This window comes from Coturnix japonica, chromosome 5 (genome assembly GCF_054131305.1).
Source record: "Coturnix japonica strain WE chromosome 5, WE-NBRP24, whole genome shotgun sequence".
Lineage (NCBI taxonomy): Eukaryota > Metazoa > Chordata > Aves > Galliformes > Phasianidae > Coturnix > Coturnix japonica.
Window position 1 is genome coordinate 18,419,020 of NC_140667.1, and position 19,815 is coordinate 18,438,834.

General features: G+C 39.7%; 2 protein-coding genes across 11 annotated transcripts in view; one reads left to right on the forward strand and one right to left on the reverse strand.

Moving 5' to 3' along the window:
* Positions 1-2,549, reverse strand: part of USH1C (USH1 protein network component harmonin) — a 42,465-nt gene extending 39,916 nt beyond the window's left edge. For all 6 annotated transcript variants that reach the window (XM_085548591.1, XM_085548597.1, XM_015864139.3 and 3 more), the window contains exon 1: positions 2,464-2,549. In XM_085548591.1, the coding sequence (XP_085404717.1) occupies positions 2,464-2,499 (36 nt within the window). In that variant the 5' untranslated portion in view covers positions 2,500-2,549. The remainder of the gene's footprint in view (positions 1-2,463) is intronic.
* Positions 2,550-5,278: 2,729 nt separating this feature from the next.
* The window catches only part of OTOG (otogelin), an 85,901-nt gene continuing 71,364 nt past the window's right edge, over positions 5,279-19,815 (forward strand). For all 5 annotated transcript variants that reach the window (XR_014947077.1, XR_014947078.1, XM_032445043.2 and 2 more), the window contains exons 1-14: positions 5,279-5,404; positions 5,481-5,541; positions 5,623-5,677; positions 7,175-7,265; positions 11,998-12,090; positions 12,293-12,447; positions 12,822-12,940; positions 13,249-13,454; positions 15,363-15,493; positions 16,089-16,195; positions 17,016-17,125; positions 17,898-18,023; positions 18,943-19,051; positions 19,457-19,503. Coding sequence is in view for 3 of the 5 variants with exons in the window: in XM_032445043.2 (XP_032300934.1) it covers positions 5,353-5,404; positions 5,481-5,541; positions 5,623-5,677; positions 7,175-7,265; positions 11,998-12,090; positions 12,293-12,447; positions 12,822-12,940; positions 13,249-13,454; positions 15,363-15,493; positions 16,089-16,195; positions 17,016-17,125; positions 17,898-18,023; positions 18,943-19,051; positions 19,457-19,503 (1,462 nt within the window). In the remaining 2 variants the exon portion in view is untranslated. The remainder of the gene's footprint in view (positions 5,405-5,480; positions 5,542-5,622; positions 5,678-7,174; positions 7,266-11,997; positions 12,091-12,292; positions 12,448-12,821; positions 12,941-13,248; positions 13,455-15,362; positions 15,494-16,088; positions 16,196-17,015; positions 17,126-17,897; positions 18,024-18,942; positions 19,052-19,456; positions 19,504-19,815) is intronic.

The following is a 19,815-nucleotide window of genomic DNA, read 5'->3' on the forward strand; positions in this document are numbered from 1 at the left end:
GCATCAACACCCTCATCCCTTGACAAAAGGCACCACTCAAGTGAGTATTTAGACATTCAGAAAGCCACATCTCTCTAATGCTTCTCTTTCTGCCTTCTGTTCCACTTCATTGCAGCCATCTGCCTCTTACCATTTTCCTAAATTATGAGCTCCTCTGAACAGTCCTACTGTAGACATGCAGTTTACCTAGGGCCATCAACAGCTTCTATCAGCTGACTCCAGCTTCATAAATCTGTTAAAGATCATCCCTCTGCATATTTAAGAAGAAATCAATGGTGTCACAACTTGTACAAATGAAATATTCTAGTATCTCTTTATTTTTCAATAAAAGTTAGTTTTGAAGGCATGGGACAGGTGATTCCACAGCTTTCAAGCCAAGAAGCGTCCATTCTACTTATTTTTCTTAAGTTAAACTCCTATAAAACTTCTGTCGATTTCTGCTCAAGGACCAGAGCTTCTGGTTCAACTACACTGTTTCTTTTAGAAATGAACTGACATTAAAAGATTATAAGAAGAGTTCACCCAATGCATCTCTGTGTTGGAGAGATAACAGATAAAGTTTATTTTCACACATGAAAAGATACTTTGTATGAGGAGTGCAGAGGATCTCATACTCAGTGTTACACAAGTATACATGCATGGACAAGGTAAACTTGTCTGCAAAGATACCAACCATGGCCAAGACATGCCTGCATCTAACCTTGTAAAAGACAGACTTATAATCTCTCTTCAATGCAACCAATTCTGTCAAAGCAGTGCTATCATTGGACTCACAGCATACTAGCAGGCTTTAGGAAAAAACAAAAAACAAAGAAGCATTCAACAGACATTTATCTGAAGAGGTAACACCTGAGATTAAAACAGAAAGCACAACTGATGTAAACACGTTCCAGCGTGCCTTTCAGAAACCCTACATAAAGGTTCTGTAAGTCAAAGTGAATATTTAGAAATGGATACTCTGATTCAGCTTCCTGAATGAGCTTCAATATATGCACCATTTAACTTGAAACATAAGACAGCAAAGCGATCTGCGTAGCATCTGCTGCCCTTTTACAACCAGGCAGAATCGACTTAAAAGTAAATTGGTTCTCCAGAGTCTTAAAGCGAAAAATGCATCCTCACTGTTTAAAATAAGCACTTTTTTGGTGTGAAACAGATTCAGACTACAGTGAGGCTGCTGCAGCAGCAGCAACCCCATCAGTCAGCTTTTGCACAACAATACCAAGTTCTGTGTGAGTTTGGAGGCCTTTGAAAGCTATTAAGGAAAACTGAAAAACGGGCCAGTAAATTTACATATAAAATTTGTATTAGTGCTTCATCAATAGTGAGGATTGATTAAGATTACTGCGGAGAAAAAATGAAAGTGGCAAATATCTGAGGGGTACATAGGTCATCATTTTCCTCATTTTGACAAAGGAAAAAAGTAGTCAAGACATCAAAATCCCCACAGAAGCCACTGCAGCAGGGTAATACAAACCAATTTAAAGAAGCGTTCCGGTATCATCTTACTCAGAGAAAGAGTTTTCACTTGCACGCACTCTACGTACTTGCACCAGCATATGCTGAAAATAAGCTTTTCTTATGCTACTGGGGTGGGACTGGGATAGTTTATGAATAATTGCAGCAGCAGTAAAAAGCGTGAGGTGGAAGAGGGTTTAAAGTTCAGAATGGCAGCCATCCGCCCAGCAACCTGAGCCCTTAGAGATACCTTGTACAACCCACTGCCGGGTTACAAAGTAATAGATAGCAAAACAGAAAGAACTCGCTGCACATTCAGCCATCGTTACTCGGCTCAAAGAAACTCCACACCCCAGGAAAGCAAACAAAGCCAGCACTCACTGCTACGAAAAACAAAACCCTCCTAAATATGTAAATCGCTTTTCTCCTCCTTTCCTTTCGGGTTTACTTCACTCAAGCAATTTCAGGCTCCGCTGAGGGCTTATTTGATAGGTACACGATACATGATGTGCCAGGCAGAGGGAGCCTCTCCATGCATCAACTGCCTTTGCACATGGCTGCACACACACAATTGCTCTCCCAAGCGCTGAGGAACTGAACTCCTGCGCAGAGACAGCCGTGCAGAACTGCGTGCCTGGACTTCAGCACCTGCACCTTTGCGTTCCTCAAACCGGACTTGGTGCTACGCTTTGGATATGATTTTATGAAAGACAAAGCGCTCACTGTAACAACGCTCATGCTTTAAGGAATGGTTTTTGCTGCTGGTAGCTTTGTTTGTTTGCTTACTTGCTTCTTTTTCCACTCCCTCACACTTCAGCAACCCTCCCATAGCAGGCTATCACTCGCGCTTCCGTCCCATTCGCGCACCAAAGCCGAGCTCGCTCTATCCCTCCGCTCACCCGGCCCACGGGCAGCGCACAGCCCAGAGCCGTGCCCTAGCGCGGCGCTTCGCCTCCCCTATAGCCCGCAGGGAGCAGCCGTACCCCGAGCCCCCACTTTCCCTACCTTGTGCCGGAACTCGCGGGCGACCCGGCGCTCCATGCTGCGCTGCTACGCGGGGTGCGGACGCTGCGCGAAGCGGCTGCGCTTTCAAGGCCGCGCCCCGGCGGGGTGGGAGGCGCGCCCTCCCCAGCTCTCGGTGCCGGCCGCTATAAGCGGTACCTGTGTGTGAGCAGATAGGACGGCTGCTTTAGGGCAAACCAAAAGAAAGCGAAAGAGAGAAAAGAGAAAAAAGACACCCCCCCTCTGCAGGCTGCTCCCTCGGCTCTCATAGACCTGCTGTCTGCGGGATGAATTTACAGCCCGTTCTCACGCAGCAGGAGCTCAGACCCAGCCACCTCCCTGGTCCTGGTAGGCAGGTGTGCCTCTATCTCTGTTTTTTAAGCAAAGTGGAAAATATAAAACGTAAAGCATGCTAGCACCTTAAAGGGGTGGGAGGCGAATTTGTTTCAGTGAGTTATATATATATACACACGCATATATGTATGTGTGTATATATTAAACTGTATGAGTGTGATATAGTTGGGTGTTCAAGTCTGATTTCATTGCCACCAGTCTTTCTCATGAAAATAAACACCACTGGTTAAACCTGTAGCATGAATTGACAGTGAGCGACTGGATAGGAGTCAAGCACAAAGCACCTGAAAGGGAACTTCTTTCACACTAATCTCTTGTAGGTTATTTTGTCCTGGGCTCCTGCTCCTCCTCCTTTCCCTGATCTAGTACCTGATAATAAAGTCTTTTACAATGAAGACTAGCAGAAGTGTAGGGAAGCAGCTTCCCCATGTCCCTGAGACTCACAGCAGAATGAGTTTTACCTCCCTAGCTCCATAGGGAATGTTATTTACTGGAAGCTTCCTTGACAACAGGAACCTGCCAGAATGCAAAGAAAGACATGATAAAAATAATTTAAAAATCCAAGTAGCCAAATACAAACCGTATAACAAATCTCTGATGTTATTGCAGTGCTAAGTGACTCCAGCTCCCTTGGAAATGCTCCTGCCCCTTTGAGAAGATAGCTTTGCCGTATAGGAGCATTTCAGTGTCAGGAACAAGAAAAAGGAGTGCACTGCAAACCTGTGTACAACCACACAGCTTTCAGAGAACAAACTTCTCTTAGTAGTACAACAAAGAGATAAATCACTTGTCTGCTGCCTGTGGTAAGCTGCGATACCACACGGGGCTGAAAAGCTGTTCTAACCGAGCATTTCACACCCTGGGAAACAACTTCATCCCTGCATAAGTAACATAAAGTTTTGTATTTGCAAAAGCATTTCCTATTAGTAGGAAGGAGATGCACAAATTTAAAGGGCATTCCTTACTTTGTACTCATCCTTCAGTTTTACACTGAACTCTGTGTCAATGTTGTCTATCAGTCACTATGAGAGGACCTTTCGTCAGCTGAAAGTTATGTGTATTTGAAAGAAAGCAACTTTTTAAACCTAATTTTCAGCTGATGAAGGATCTATTTCTGTAAAGTCCTGTGTTCCGAAACAGTGAACTTAATAATCGGAAAACTTATGAGACGGTTCTGAATCATCCATTACTTCAAATAGACCAGAATAAAAGATGGTATGATTTTGACTTCTTATCAGTTTTGGTAATGAAATCCTTCATGTTGGGAAATCAAATTACACCTAAATCAGATTCAAGTTCATTCCAGTTATTATCTTTAAACACGGCCTTCAGGAAAAATGAATAAAGTGGGCAAGCCCATTTGAGAGGCAAAGAAATGCATTCAAATGCTTGTTGTGCAAACTGACTCCTGTTGCTTTTGATGTACTCTCCGCTTCCATTAGCATGGTCTGGAACAGAGAAAGCACACCAAAGCCAAGAGTGTGGTGTGCTCAGAGGAGCGGGGCTCCATGCTGCGGGCAGAAAACAAGTGCTAAACTCTGAGGTTATTTAGAAAAGTATATTTTTGTCTCTTCCTTTCATCTCATACACAGCCTCCCCGTTAACTTTTACAGGAGATAACAGAATCCTCAGTGAAAACATCACTGGTTTTCCATCATTTCATTAGAAATGAAATGCTTGTTGCAGCAAGAAATACAATCCTCGGGGACAAATTACAAAGGCAGAAAAGAGACCTTTTTAATGACTTTCTGTTAACAGACTTCCCAAAGCAGGCAGAAAAGGCCCCTTTTCATCAGAGGCAGCTTCTCACCCGGTGTGGGCAGCTTCTAAAGCTGCTGTTATAGGATACGTGCACCTGAAGAATGACTGGAGGAAAGGCAGCAGCAGATGGGAGAGAGAAAAGCACAGAACCAACAACAACAACAACAAAAAAGGCAACAGAGAGAGGAAGAGGGAAAGTGGGAAGAAAAAGAGAATAGGGGAGGTAGAAAGAGCAGCAACTTAAAGAAAATAAAAAACACAATAAAAAACTAAAGAAAATAGTACAGAGAGCTCTAAATTCAGGACTGAGTGTGCAGCTGTGAGAAGCTGCAGAAATAATCACTACAAGTCAGCTGCATTCTGCTCCTGCATGACTCCTGCGGTCAACCGAGTTCTGTCGGCTGCTTCAGCAAGCAGAGCGATGCTCAGCTTGTGAGGCACTGACGACGTACACCCTCTCTATGCCCAGCAGCATTAGAGGAAGGCCCAACCTCACTGGCGTTACAGCACAGAGCACGAACACGCAGCCCCGCTGCTGTCGAGGATCTGCGAGCAGCTGAAGCGCTGTGCGTGTCCCCCGCGTGCAGAAGATAAAGGACCCACACGTGACAGGCCGGCACGGCTTAGGGAGCTTCGCTGCGCGATGGGGGGCGGTGTTCGGGGTGGGGGCGGAGGCGGCAATATACCCCCAGCCGCTGCACCTGGGAAGGTGGGGTGGGTTTAGTTAACGGTCGGTGCAGGGGTTGTGGTTCCTTGGTATCACTGCTGCTCGCCCGCATGGAGGTCAGGCTGCTCCTTGGGGCGCTGCTGTGCGCCGGGCTGCCGACGGGTGAGCACCCAGCTCAGGTAGGAGTGATACGACGGGGCTGTCCTGCAGCTACTAACACGGTGCTTTTGCTTTGCAGCTTGGTCTCCGCGAGGTGCCGGCGCGCAGCCTCTCGCGGACGGCGACCACCCCTCCGTCAGGTAAGAGCAGCTGGGGAGGAACGGGGCTCCTGCAGGGTGGGCTGCCCGAACCGACCGAACTCTGTCGTGTTCTGCCCGCAGCCCGAGCAGCGCCGCGGGACTTTGGAGAGGAGACGAGCTCGGCGCGGCCGTGCAGGTGGGGAGAGCGGGCGGGTAGCGGGGGGTCTGTGCTTATCCTTTGGGGTGCCCGGCCATTTTTGGGGTGGTCTGTCACCATGGGGTTTGTGGGGCCGAAGAGGCGCAGCGGCGAGTCCTTCGAGGTGCCTCGTCCTGCCCGTGTGGGGCAGGCATGAGGCGGAGCTGCTGTGGGGTTACGGCTTCAGGTGCTGATAACACCAGGTGTTTGGGGACTGAGATTCCCACTAGGGGGTCAGTATGCAGAAATAAACTTTATTTCTTTTTGTGTTGGCTGCTGGGGCTTTGGATGCCTTTTCTGTAAGGACTGTGTAGGAGAAATGGGAAAAAAAATACATTTTTTTCTTAATCAAGAACACGAGTAGTTAGTCTAGCTAGAGTTAATCGCTCTTATGTGTTCTGTGTTTTAATAAGCTGTCTTGAAAGGAGGAGGTACTGCAGTGCTAAGGCGGTTCTTATACTCTCTGCAGGGTTTATGGTCATAGAGACGTAAGTCCTTATAGCAGCTTTCAGTCAGACATGTCAGTAGGTATTTAGAGCATGGAAAGCACTTGCTGTTTTGCAAATACTTCATAGAATCACTCTCAAGAAGGAGAAATCAGAATGATAAAAGTTCAGTGTATGAGAACCAAATGCAATAAATGTAACTGCATCCTTAGATGCTGCTGATGGTGTTCCTGGTGGGACTTTACTGCAATTTCTATCATTTTGTGCACAATAAAAGGTAGATAATATGTTATCCTATGCTGCTGGTTAACACGTTTATCACTGAATTTTCTTTGATGAAATCTGTACTTTATTTCAGACGCATGGTATTACTTCTATAACCACTGTAATGATGCAGCTACAGCTCTTTAAAATTCTATGGTGAAATAAACGAAGACTTCAAATGGGAATGGCTGTAGTGTTTGTTTCACTGCAGCAAATAATCTATGTGAAGAGAAGTAAATGCATTTAGAGTAAGGGAGAAACTTATAATCATAAGTTTTAGGCTTCTGAGGGTAGAAATGGTCACACTGATTTGAGAAACATGTTGCTTGCCTTAGATGTTGGCTATGCTGGAACAAAGATAGGAGGTTATTGTGAAGATAAGTAATGTGTTTTTAACATAGTTATGCTAATTATTCTAATCTATGGCTAATTGCTATTCAGAGAATTACGAGATAGTATAGAGGAAGTTAACAGTTCGTGGGGGTATAGGAGTATGGGTAGGGTATGCAAGAAAGTTGTGATTTTGGGATATTTGGATTAACAGGCTGCAAATCTGTTTGCTGTCTTCATGCCTATAGTGCCTATCTTGTGTCTATTGATAGCTGCTTACTGGAGTCATTAGAGTGATGCATTTTAGCACACACTAGTGTTTTTTGGATACATTTTTCCTGAGTTACATATGAATCAGTGAGGTTAATAAATATGGTAAATTCATGGAGATATTGGGAAGAGATTTTGCCGCTCTTGGCTTTATCTGCTTAAACAGCTGTCTTTTCCCTCCTGAAAGGAGTCTGCAGTGAGAACTCACAATGCTTCAGCTACTACAATATCGTTGTCTCAGAGCAGAAGATTTCACAGTATGAAATGTGGGCCCTCCAGTAAGTTAAACTTTTTTTTTTTCATGGAAATAACTTATATTCTGTGTGATTTAGTTATCGCTATGAAGGTAATAGAATAACTAATACAAATATCTTAATAATAATAATTAATGTATAAGTTGGTGCTACAAAATTATGCTGAGAAATGTATTACTGCAATAATTGTAGTGCGGAATTTAGTTCTTTGTTTCTTGCAAGTGTTTTTTTTTTGTTTTTTTTTTTGTTTTTTTTTTTAATGGCACAAATGAATTTTGTGTCCTGCTTCAGAGAAACCAACTGGAGAAAGGGTTAAGATTCACTGTGCTGCTTGCCCAGAACTATTGCAGAAAGATCATGAGTTAAATCCCTTCAGAGTAGGTCTAGTACTTAAGCAGAGAAGAAATCTATGATGAAGAATGGAAGTGTTTCAAGCTAACTCATCATGTCTGTGCTTAAAGATGAGGATGTAGTTATCATGAAGAATTGTTTCGTGGCCCTCTGTAGATGCAATAGGATAAACCTCCTAGAATCATAGAAAGCTTTGGGTTGAAAGGGACTTCTGGGACTTCTATCCAACTCCTTGCTCTAGGTCATCCAGCCTGGCCTATGCCTCCATGGAGGGGGCCAACACAACCTCTCAGGGCAACCTGTTCCAGCGTCACCATCCTCACAGTAAAAAACTTCTGCCTAATATCTTGTCTAAATCTATCCTCTTGTGGTTTAAAGCCACTTCCCCTTTTGCTGTCACTAATTGTCAGTATAAAAAGTACCTCCCCAGCTTTCTTGTAGGCTCGTTCAGGTACTGGAAGGACTGTTTTATTTCTCTATAATGCATTTCACAGGGGCTTTCTATTGTCCATGCTTTAGTGATATAAAGTTGTTGGGGGCATGCTTTAAAAATAGATTATTATCTATACTTGAAGGTGGAATTTCCCCACACACACACTTTTTAGCAACTTCAAATTCTAGACTCAGAAGTATCCTTTTAAAATCCCAGTGAATTCCCAGTGTGGGAAATGGAGTCCATTGTAGCCCATTTGTGAAAGGCACATACAAAAAACAAAGCAAAAAAAACCCTGTTCTGTTTTTTTGAAAGAGTTCAGATGAAATTTTCTAAACGCTCCAGGTAAAGTTTCATTTCAACCCTCTCTGTCTGGAGGGAGAGGCAAGTGGCTGTTGTTCTGTCCATGGGTTTCACTTTGCGCCAGTCTGGGCATGTATAAAATACTGAAGTCTTTATATTATTCATTTTAAGCCAGAAAGGGAAGCTATCAACTTCTTTCTCCTAGTTTAGAGTTGTCTCTCTAAATGTGTTGGTGGTGTTTTTCAAATCTGATTACCACACATATATTTCACACTGACTGTTGCTGTCATTCATTGTTACAGTGGTATTTTTCTTGCTTCTTACGAGTGTCTGCATAGATAACAATCAAGGTGTTCGATATGAACTAGGAAGCTCAACCACAGCACACATAGGCATGTATGCACACACCTCAAAGCATGCAAACAAATATGACCAACCAACCAAAAGAGAAAACCTGGTCAGCTTGTTAAGAACTTGAGATAACCTAAACTAATTATTTCTGGATGTAACATTCAAACTATTGCTGGAAATTCCTATCAAGTAAAATACTTGAAACATTCTTGTGTTGAAATGCTGTAGGAGGAATTAATGCTGGAAGTCATCATTTATGTAGACTCTGCTAGACCCTCACAGTGTGTGTGTATAGCAGAAAATCTGTGGTTAATGAGAAGGCTGTGAGTGAAGTGGGTGGGATTACTCTTTATGTCAGCATGGATTTTAGAACTTCCTTTTGTCAAGTCTGGATAGTGTTAAGCATCTCTACAAAAACAGTCTCCTCTCACTCTTGGACACTGATCTTCAGGAAACATTTGCAATGAAGTGCAAACAGACTGGGTTATGGTGTCTGAGGAGCTGTAGTGATCTTATTTAACATACTGGGTTAGGATGCAGCCTGTTCGCTAGGTAAGAGATGTTTAGAGTTAATGAAAGAATAGAAGGAGCAGAGAAGAGCTCAAGACCTTCTTTATAAGATAGTTCTAAATCTTCACCTTCTTTAATAAAGGAGTTTCTGACACTTGGCTTTGTGATGATGATGGTTATGTTATCAGGGTGACCTGTGTAGTGTAAGGGTATGGAGTGTGTATTCCTTTCATGATAGAGATCTGTGTTCACCCTTTGTTATGGGATGTTTATTCTTGGTAGCTGAGAAATTTTTCCAATGTTAATTGAATAGAAATAGGTGGTCTGAGTTCCTGATTAAAGGAGTCTACACTGTTGTAGTAAGATTATTGAATGTAAGTGGAATTAACTCTATATTCTTCTGGCTACCCAATGAAAAATTACTTTGGCTTTGCGCACAAATTTTCCATGTTGTGGAAAGATGCTCTACAGTAATGTAAACAGGGATACAAGCAGACACTACAGCTCAGTTTATCATGTTTTCTTAGAATCACATTTGTGGAAATAAAAGAGGATTTCATAAAGAAGAAAACATTCATCATACTGAATTAACTGACTTCTGGGATTTGATTTGCTGCTTTTCTTGCTAAGAGTAAGCAAGAGGCTTGTTTCCCAGCTACTGCAAATGTCTCCAGATCAGCTGACTGTGTCCACAATTGAAATAAATGTAGATTCAGGCAAGTTACCTGAGCCATGCTTAAAGGGGAATCGTTCAACCTGAAACATCAAAAGGGAGCTAACTTTGTCTACAGCAAAGAGGAACATGACTTGCAGTCTAATTGCAGATTATTGTGGCTTGATAGGCAAGAGGCCATAATCTTAGAGAAGCCAAGAACAGAGACCTGAGCTCTGATTACACAGGTCTCACAACTCCCATGATGAAAGAGAGCTATGTCTGCCTTTCTTGACAAGAGGGATAAGGTTCTTGTATTAGTGACAAGATCGATCGCTGTGAGTATGTAAATGAGGTGGCTCAAGTAGGGGCCTTTCTACATGGTACTTGCATTAGTGCATGAACGTGCTCATGCTGGCTAGGCAGGGAAGGCACTCTGGCTCAGCAGTTTTTGCAAATGGCCATAGGAATAACATAGGAATAATAACATAGGAAACACCAATGCTGTATTGACAAACCACGGCTATTTTAGGAGATTAGAACAAAGCTGGAGTTTATAATGTTTTGTTAAAACATTGGGTGGTGGTTGCTGTCAAAAATACCATTTCTGACTGTTGTTAGAAGTTTGGGTTTTCTCACAGGATGCAACGATGTGCATCTTGCTTTCAGATTTAGTGCATTTAACGCTCTTGGTAAGTATGGCTCCCTGGTTCCTGTAATATTCTCTAATGCAGGCAAAGCAAACTAAATATTTGCTGTTAAAATATGTTGATAGAAAACTACTATTAACAGCACATCAATAAAATGAGATTCTAGAACAGGAGGGAAAAGTTGCATTGCTTTTACTGGAGTGAGGAATTCAGCATCTGTTCAATAGTAGTAGGTTGTTAGTGTTCAACTCTTGACTTGTTTGTATGCATTTGTTAGCTTTATGGAATTGATTAGTTTATGGGAAACCATTCCAACCGTTCTGTGAAAGAGTTTAGCATCTGTTTTTGATACTTGCATTTTCCACGCATATTTAATGAATATCAGTGCTGAGAATAAAACCTGTAGCTGGTGTGACCCATGAAATCATAAAGCAATGGTCTGTGTTGTGGGTTTTCCTCCTAAGACTAATTCTATTTAAATAAATTGCAGAGCTTGTATAGATTTTCAGAAGTAGAGCTTGCATTAGTTTCCCTGCATTGACAAAGCTTCAAACCATACTTCATTACTATTTCTCAAAAGCTTACAGGTAATATAGGTGCTTTAGTGCTTTTATGTATACCACTGATGTTAACACATTTAACATGTCAGGGTTTGACCAAAGTAGAAGAAAAGGTCCTTTTCTGTAAATTCTGCTTTTCAGGACAGTACTTTCACAGTACACATTTTATTTCTCAAGAAAAACATATTTTTTAAAGGCAAAGAGGCCTAAACTACTTTTTCTTCCTGCAATAATTTCTTCTTAACTTGTGTGTTTAGTTTTTGTCTTTAAATATCGGTGTATTTATTTTTACACAACAAATATTTTTTTCTCTAAACAACAGAAGCTACTAGATTTTTGCGCAGAAAGCAATTATTAAAAGACAAATCCTTTCCCAAGTAGACTTAAACTTTAGAAGGTCAAGTGTTAGAAAAATAAGTGGTTATATTGTAAGAGTTAAAAAGGCATTTGATTACAATGTCTAAACTTGGTAGCAAGGAGCTCAGAAGTTATGGGATGGAAGGGGAGCAGACAGGTGGAAGATTTATAGCTGGGATCTCAAGATATATATATGTCTGTGACAGAGTTGGTAGTGATTATACACTCAATTTCATTTGCAACATTCTTTTATAGAAGGATACAAGTACTGAGCTGTTTTGTCCTATAAATGCGTTTACTTAATTTATTCACTACATGGATGGACAGAATGTATGTCAGAACCTCTGGCCATTTTGATTTGGCCTATAAATGCATAATACATTTGTAGCATCTGGTTGTATTTCTTAATATGAAGTTTTTTTCAGTGTGTTTCCTGTTTGTGGGATCCTGTGGCATTCTCTTGGGCTCAAGCGGAGTTTAAAAGCTAAGACTTCATCTGTCATTTGTGGAAATAGGGATCAGTAACAGAACTGGGTCATAAGGATGAAGTTTGTAACTTGTTCTTAATGTGCTTTGTTTTTCAACTCAGGTTCATTTATGTGTTTTAATGGAGGTGAATGTGTCTACAGGGAGCTCTGCAACTGCAGTCGGTTTAATGCATCTGGACCAAGATGTCAGACAGGTGTGTTGGGAAGAAACAGGATGGATTTCTGTAATTGCATGCAGGTTCCCACAGCTGCAAAAATTACTTCTGCCTGAAGGTTCCTTCATCTTCTGGTATTTTTCCCTCCCTCTCCTTTCTGTGGTGCTATATCACACTGTTACATTTCAATACAGATTAAATCCAAACAACAGTACTTCTCAAGTGATTCTCCTTTTGTTAGTGTATAACACAGGTGCTGAGAGAGATCATATATGCAGAACATGGGGTCAATATCACTTTGAAACTTTCGATGGACTCTATTACTATTTTTCCGGGAAATCCACATATGCACTTGTGAGACATACTGAATTAGATGAGCAGAGTTTTTCCATACAGGTAGGGGACTGCCCTTCTATGTTTCCTTTTACTGTTGTTCGACATGCTGATGCAATAATTTTAGGAGATTAAAAATAACTTGAGATGATAGTACAGGGGGGCTTTAGAATGTTAACAACAAGTAATTCTAATTGAATATACTACCAGCTAATCTTGGAGAAATTATAAACATGTTTAAGAAAACTGTTGTCTGTACTTTCTAAATCAACTGCTGTTGTGTAAAGGCTGTTAATATTACTCATTTTTTTTGGGAAGAGCAGAATTCCTTGTTCATGTGCTGAAGGTGGGATTGTGAGTTTTAGTTGTGTAGCTTATGGATCATTGAGGAGTTCGATTATAGTCTTAACTTTGACACTTGTCATTTTGTTTGACAGGTGAATAATGATCCTGAATGCCATTCTTCTCCATACTCTTGCAAACGGTCTGTTAGTTTATTCTTTTCCGGAGATGAACAAATAAAAATGAGCAGTGAAGTCACCTATAAAGGATTTGGGTAATGGTACTCACCTTTCTGAGGCTGTAACAATAGTCATAATTTCATGATGCAGTTTTAATAGCAGAGATATAAACAAGAATACTTACTTGTAGCTTAAAGAAAAAAAATATTCATACCACAGCTGTTACAAGCCCTCCTGAGCTACAGAGAAGTATCTGAGGGAGGAGCTATCTAAATAAGCAGTATATAGTGTCAAGTGTTGTTACAACATGTAACTAGTAGTGATATTCCTTATTTGAGGTGTTTGGGTTTTTTTGGTTTTTTTTTTTTTTTTTTTTGTTTTTCAATCCTGTCTTGCTTCACAGACTTCATTTGCCTTCTATTATTGGAAACTTACACATCCAGAAACTAGCTGGATACTTTCTAGTCAGGCACCAGTATGCCTTTACTCTGGCTTGGGATGGTATATCTGCAGTGTACATCAAAATGGCACCAGAGTACCTGGGCAAGACACATGGACTGTGTGGAAACAATAACGCTGTCCTGCAGGATGATCTTGAAACTAGTTATGGTGAGTATTTAAAATACTTTTAGTGGTGTAATACATTATTATTATTTTTTTTTCCAGGGTAACTGTTACTTTCTTTAGTTTTTAATTGAAACACTAATTGAATTTAAATGTGCAATTTTTTAAAATGAAAAATGTTGTATGGAAACACTTCTTGATGATACTATTAACAAACAAAACGGATTTCAGTATGAATGGGACCCTGGAGGGTTATTAGCTTTTAAAAAGAATAGCTAGTACCTGGGTTACTCCACTACTTACACTGATATTTGCACTTCAGATTCCTGGGACCTAAACAATAGAACTGTACTTTTAAATGTTCACTGCCCTTTAAGCGGTTTTACATAGGAACCTGAGGAAGCCTGAGGTATTACTGTTGGAAATGAATAGATAACTTTAATTAGAAAATCAATGAAGACTGCCAAGATGAAGAATGAAGATTCCCACTTGATATGGCATTTCATTTGCACTAATGCTCTCAGAAGTGACCAGGTATTCTCAAAGTACCAGTTTCTTGGATACCAACTTCAGATAGTCAACAATAGTCTTTGGCTTTCAGTAAATTCTAAGACCTCTATAAACTAAAAAGAACCAGGCTGGGGAGAAAAAAGCAGATCCACTTAAAAGGTAGCTCAGTTTAGGCAACAAAAAAACTTCTGGAAATTGTTGCTTTGGGCTGTTTAACTCTTTGCTCTTCTTCTATAAAGTAGGATATTTCTTTACAATACTATTTCGAAGCTCAAAGTATAATATGTAATAGGTTCCCTCTGTTGCTATGGCATGTCACTCAATTTTGTGAAGCATCACCCTGCTCTAGGATCAGCCCATTAAACAGTTAGCTCACTAAATCAGAATGCTCAAGTTAATACCAAGATCAATAGCTCGTTGTGCTCATTGCCATCAACCATTTCCCTACCCTCTCAACTTTCTCATGGTATTTCAGTTGCATAAAGCTGCAATTGTAGCACAAGTAGATGCACTGCATACTACTTTTATCTGAATATCTGGAGGAGCATTAATAAGGCAGGTAAGACATGATATGCATTTATGGGTAATTTGAGTAGTAATCAATGTCACCACATCTCTCTGACAGATTATACTATTCTCAGCTAGTTAAAAGCTGGCATGGACATATCTTCTCATGAAAAAGGCATACTTGTAGATGTTTATATAGATAATGTATATAATTATATTGTACTCTTGCAGTGACCCAGGAATGCCTTATTATTCTTGAGTTTTAGGCTACCTGCTTAGAAGCATTTTAGAACTACGTGTATTATTACAGATTTCTTTCCTGCTTTCATTCAAAGATGGTGGTAGGTGCAGTCCTACTCCCCTAAAGTCCTTCCTTGCTAGATCACCTGCTGAGTTAGTCTCTTTCTGCCCTTCTAAAACCTTTTCTCTATATTCCTTTTTAAAGGGCTTTCCGTGTCTTAGAAGGACCACTATGTTTCAGACTTAAACCTGATTCATTTTGTTGTGGGTGGTTGTATGGGAACTGTTGAGTCAGGGCCTGAACTACTGATTGAGCATCTGGGGAAGTGACCAGGTAAGCCCTGGGAGTACAGATGAAGGCAGTTCACCTGTGACTGGAAGGGGTGGAGCCTGGCTGCACCTCTCTTAGACCCCATTTAAGGGCTGACTGCCTCTGGGGAAGGATCTCTTTCTGGAGATCCCTCCCTGGTGGAGTTTTCCCCTGTGAACCTGGAATCTTCCAATATGGGTAAGCAGTCTTCCTTATAGGTTCCTTACTGTAGTGTTGATCTTCCCATCATGTTGATCTATCCAATTGCTGCAGTAGTATTTGGTTGTCTCATCTTCACGTGGTAGTATGATTGCTCAGATGTTTCCTTAGTATAGAAACATTGTTTTGCCAGATCTCTCTATTGACTGTATCTGTGTCTTGTTTAGGGAAACTGACAGATGATATAACAGAGTTTGTGGAGAGTTGGCAGGAAAATCCTCCACAGGGACAACCCACCTGGGATAACTCTTTTCTCAGTGAGCCACCTTGCCTGACTCAAAGCCATGAATCTTTACAGGTTTGGATCCTCATGAAAGAATTATTACCATAGTCTGTGATTCTTACAAGAATTTGACTAAATATTCCTAATTCTCCTTTGTGGAGGTGGATTAAGAAGGCTGCTTTAACAGCATTTAGAGTGAGAGTGTGTTTTATTTACTAGCATAAACAAACAAGAAAATCCAAATTCTGTCACTTTGGTTCATCACATCAAATTAGTTATCTTTTGCGAGTAATATTTTGAAGTGATAGCTCAGAAATGCAGTGCTTTGAAGCTAATGGTGTTGTGAGACACCTTATTTCTGTTGCCTTATATTTTCTAATTAAACTAAAATGAAGACTTTTGCAATTTGTCTAGGCTTAGTTCCAACACTATCTATCCTCTTCTGGGAAAGGATATATTTTATTAGCATTATTATGACCTTGGATAGAGGTTCAGTGTTATGAGTACTCTGGCATGTCTAGCACTGTTTTGCTTGCCACAGCTTCTAGTTGATGAATGTGGAGGGATTAATGGTCAGTCTGAGAGCTGTCTGTTCTGTTTTTGCTTAGTATGCTATTCTGCTCTGGTTTACTTTTTAAAACCTTTATAACTGCGGTCTCTTTAATTTCAGAGGGTGTACGCTCTGTGTAATATTCTATTACATCCTCCATTTGAACAATGTCAAGAATATGTGAGCCCTCTTCCTTTTATGGCAAGCTGCACCAGTGATCTTTGCATGTAAGAGAATGAATTTTTGGGAAATTTCAAAGCTATTATAAAAAATATTGTCCTTTATTGTGAGAGTGAATTCTAACTAACTGGTAACAAAACTATTGTGGTTCCTTTTCTGTATACTAATTGAAATCTGAAATTCTTCTGAGCAGTTAGAATGCGTTACTCTTCTCACTCTTTCTAGTTGTACTCAGATTTCTGTTGGAATTTTTTGTTTGGTGTAAGGATGACAAAATTTAGGCCCAGTTATTAGTGTATTAGTAATAGTAAATGTAATTTATTCGTTTATTATTTTCATGCTGAATATATGACGTTGTTAGTATTTTGGGTCTTAATGAAAAGTAATTGTGAATAGATCAATTGGGCATCCATAAGCAGTAAACATTAATTTAACCAAAACTTGAGATTGATTACCTGCATGCTCACAAACTATTCGAGTCTACATTGTTATTTAAAAATCTCATCTCAAAGCAGCTTTGACTATTTAACGGGCAAGGCAGAAAACAATTTCCATTTCCTACAGAATGGCAATACTCTGGTGGAAATATTGTATTTTCTTCTGAGTGTTTTATTGGATACAGTTTCTTTTGTAAAAACCAAGGCCTCTATTCACATCTCTATTGCTGTATCACAGGCTTCAATGGATTCAATCCAATACGCTGTTCTTCTGTCTTCAAGCACAGTAGAATGACATATCCAGTTAAGGGTATAAAGCTATATTAATGTAAATTCAGACTGTACTTGTGTATGCAGTGTAGGAATGCTTGTGAGATTGACTGTTTGAAAGTAGGAGAAAAATAACGTGTCAATTTTCGTTTGTTGTAAGGTCAGCTGTTGATAATGCAACTTGGTGTCGAGCATTAACTGAATATGCCAGAGCATGTGCCCAAGCAGGAAAACCTCTTCATGGGTGGAGGAGGCACTTTCAGCCATGTGGTATGCAGATATCTCAGTACTTGGAAAACTGTACAGTAGCTGATTGCTCTGCGTGATTTCTTTCCTTCTACTGTGAACTAATATAGTTATCAGTGAAAGCACAACTATGAAATTCAGTGCTATGTATGAGTTCAGAATATTTTCAATGTGTAATCCATACTGAGTATATTAAGCATGCTTTTATAAGCTTTTCCTTCTTAAAGACTCCATGATATTTCAGTAAGCTGATTAATTTTTTTTTTTTATTTTTTTCATGGTGCTGCCCTTTTTAATATTGACCAAAACTTCATAGATTTTTGATACATTAAATAAATCATGACTGTTAAAAATAAATGAATTACATTTTAAGTCTTCACGTTAGAAGTCACAGAATGTAAGTCTGAAAGAGGTCATCTAATTTGTCCATCTGTCTGGAAAACAAGAACAACATTGCTTTATCATTTGTGACAGAAACATTTCCCATATGCTTCCAGAAATGTTGGTTAATGAATATTCTACTGTTTTCTGTGCTGATCTCACAGCTCTGCTTTCCTGTCCTATCTGTCCTGTGATTTAATTTAAGGTTTATTGCTTAATGCACCTTCAATAGACAGACTATGGATATATGTATATTCTGTTTGCATGTTAGAAAATCATTGTTTCATTGATACAGACAGCATATATTTTGTTGACTTACCAAAGAGTAATTGCCTGGAATCTTTGTGTGCATCTATTCACATTGTGGGTCAGTAGCCCAAGAGCTCCTTGTTTCTCTATCTTTTTTGTGTTGTAGTGATTACCTGTCTTGAACCATTAACCTACAGTGAGTGCATCAGCTGTTGCCCTGTTTCATGTCATCAGCAGTCACAGTGTATTGACAGTGAGCTTCCCTGCATTGATGGATGCTATTGTCCAGATGGTAATAGTTTTGCTTCTCAGATATGTATGAGCTGATGTTACTTTATTTTTGGATCATTTTCTCCTAGGTTTACATGGCCTGTAAAGCATTCTTTATGAACACCATGCAAAGAGGTTGTGGATAAGTGACGTTGTTGTTATCATGTGGTGTCAAGAGTCTTGTCCTCAGTCTTTCAGGAAGGAATAGTTTCAGCACAGATCCAAATTCCAGGTGTAGAGTTCTGCAGTTGAGTTAAAAAATGGTTTTTGTTCTGTTTATTGTTTTATGTAAAGTGGAGCCAGCCTCCCAGTTCTTGTGGTTGCTGCTTGGTTTTATTTTACTTTTTACTCACAAAGGATGTCTGCAATTTCAGGTATTTATGAGAGCTTGAGTAAAAATCATTCATGTGGCTAGAAACAAGTTTTACACTGGGATATTTACTGTTGTATGGTTTTAGCAAGTGAGATATTTGCCTATTTGGCCTATAGCAGAACTCTGCACTTAATATTAAGGATTTTTTTTTGTCTAGTTTTCATCTTGTTACTGACTTCTTAAGTATATAATTCTATCTGATCATTACTGAGAAAATGATGTGCTGTAGAAACTTGAAGGTTTTCTGATTTAAGTGTGATAATCTTTGTCATATGCTTCATCTTATAATAGATTCTCTTTCAGTTTCTGGATTTCTAACAGTTGAATAATAGAAAAACAAAACAGCCCCCTCCCTCCCCCCAAAAAACAAACAAACAAACAAAACACACACCAAAAAACAATTACTTATACATCTCAAGCAATTTAGGAATAGAATATAAAATGACTCCCAAATAATGTACAATTTTATATCCTACAACTTTGTATTCAGTGGGATCATTTGTTCCTCTCAGTTCTCTGTTGATAATTATGAATGTTTCAATCTTTCTTCCTTGTTTGTTTCTTCTAGGCTTAATTTATGAAAATGAATCATGTGTCAAGCCTATGGACTGTCCTTGTGATTACCATGGAAGTTCTTTTGAAACAGGTTCTGTGGTTTATGAGGAATGTAATAATTGGTTAGTAGTTTTTCTTTTAATACTGTACACTTTATCTTTCCATCACTATGACAGAGACAGCACTTAAGGCCTATTGCATAAAGTTGACAAGTCATTACAGTCTCAACATACAAAATTTGTTGTTCCATAGACAACTAATTGCTCTTAAGAGACATAAAGAAACTATAGATTTATTAATGGAGAACAAGGGCAAGTCATGGATATTGCAGAGAGTAAGGAAATGTCAACTTTTTTTTCCTTGAACTCTGTCTAAAAGCAATCTGGAATTAAAAATCGTAGAACGAGAATTACTTTGACTTTTCTTTCTTCTCTTGTTGCTCTTGGAATTCAGGAAAAGCAACTGAGCATAGCTATGTAGTTTACAAAGTAAAATCTCAATATGAAACCTATTTGCTTTTATTTCAGCACTTGCAGTGGAGGAAAATGGATTTGTACCAATCTTACATGTCCAGGTATGTTTGAAAAAAAAAAAAAATAAAAGTCTTGGTTACTGAACTTTTTTCAGTAACTGAATTTTTTAGGTATAATATTGATGCTCATTTAAACTTTTTTCCCCCGCTGTATTTTCTATACAATTTTTTTGTTTGTTTGTATCTGTTTATTAACATATTCATTTAATCTGCATGTAAATAAGTGCTGTAAATAGCAGACATCTACCTTTCAGCTTAGCTCAGTAATGCATCTCCCTTTAGGCAGCTATAGTGTCTCTCATAGATGGAACTGCCTGGCTGCTCCTGACATTCATCTGAAGTTTCCTCTGCAGT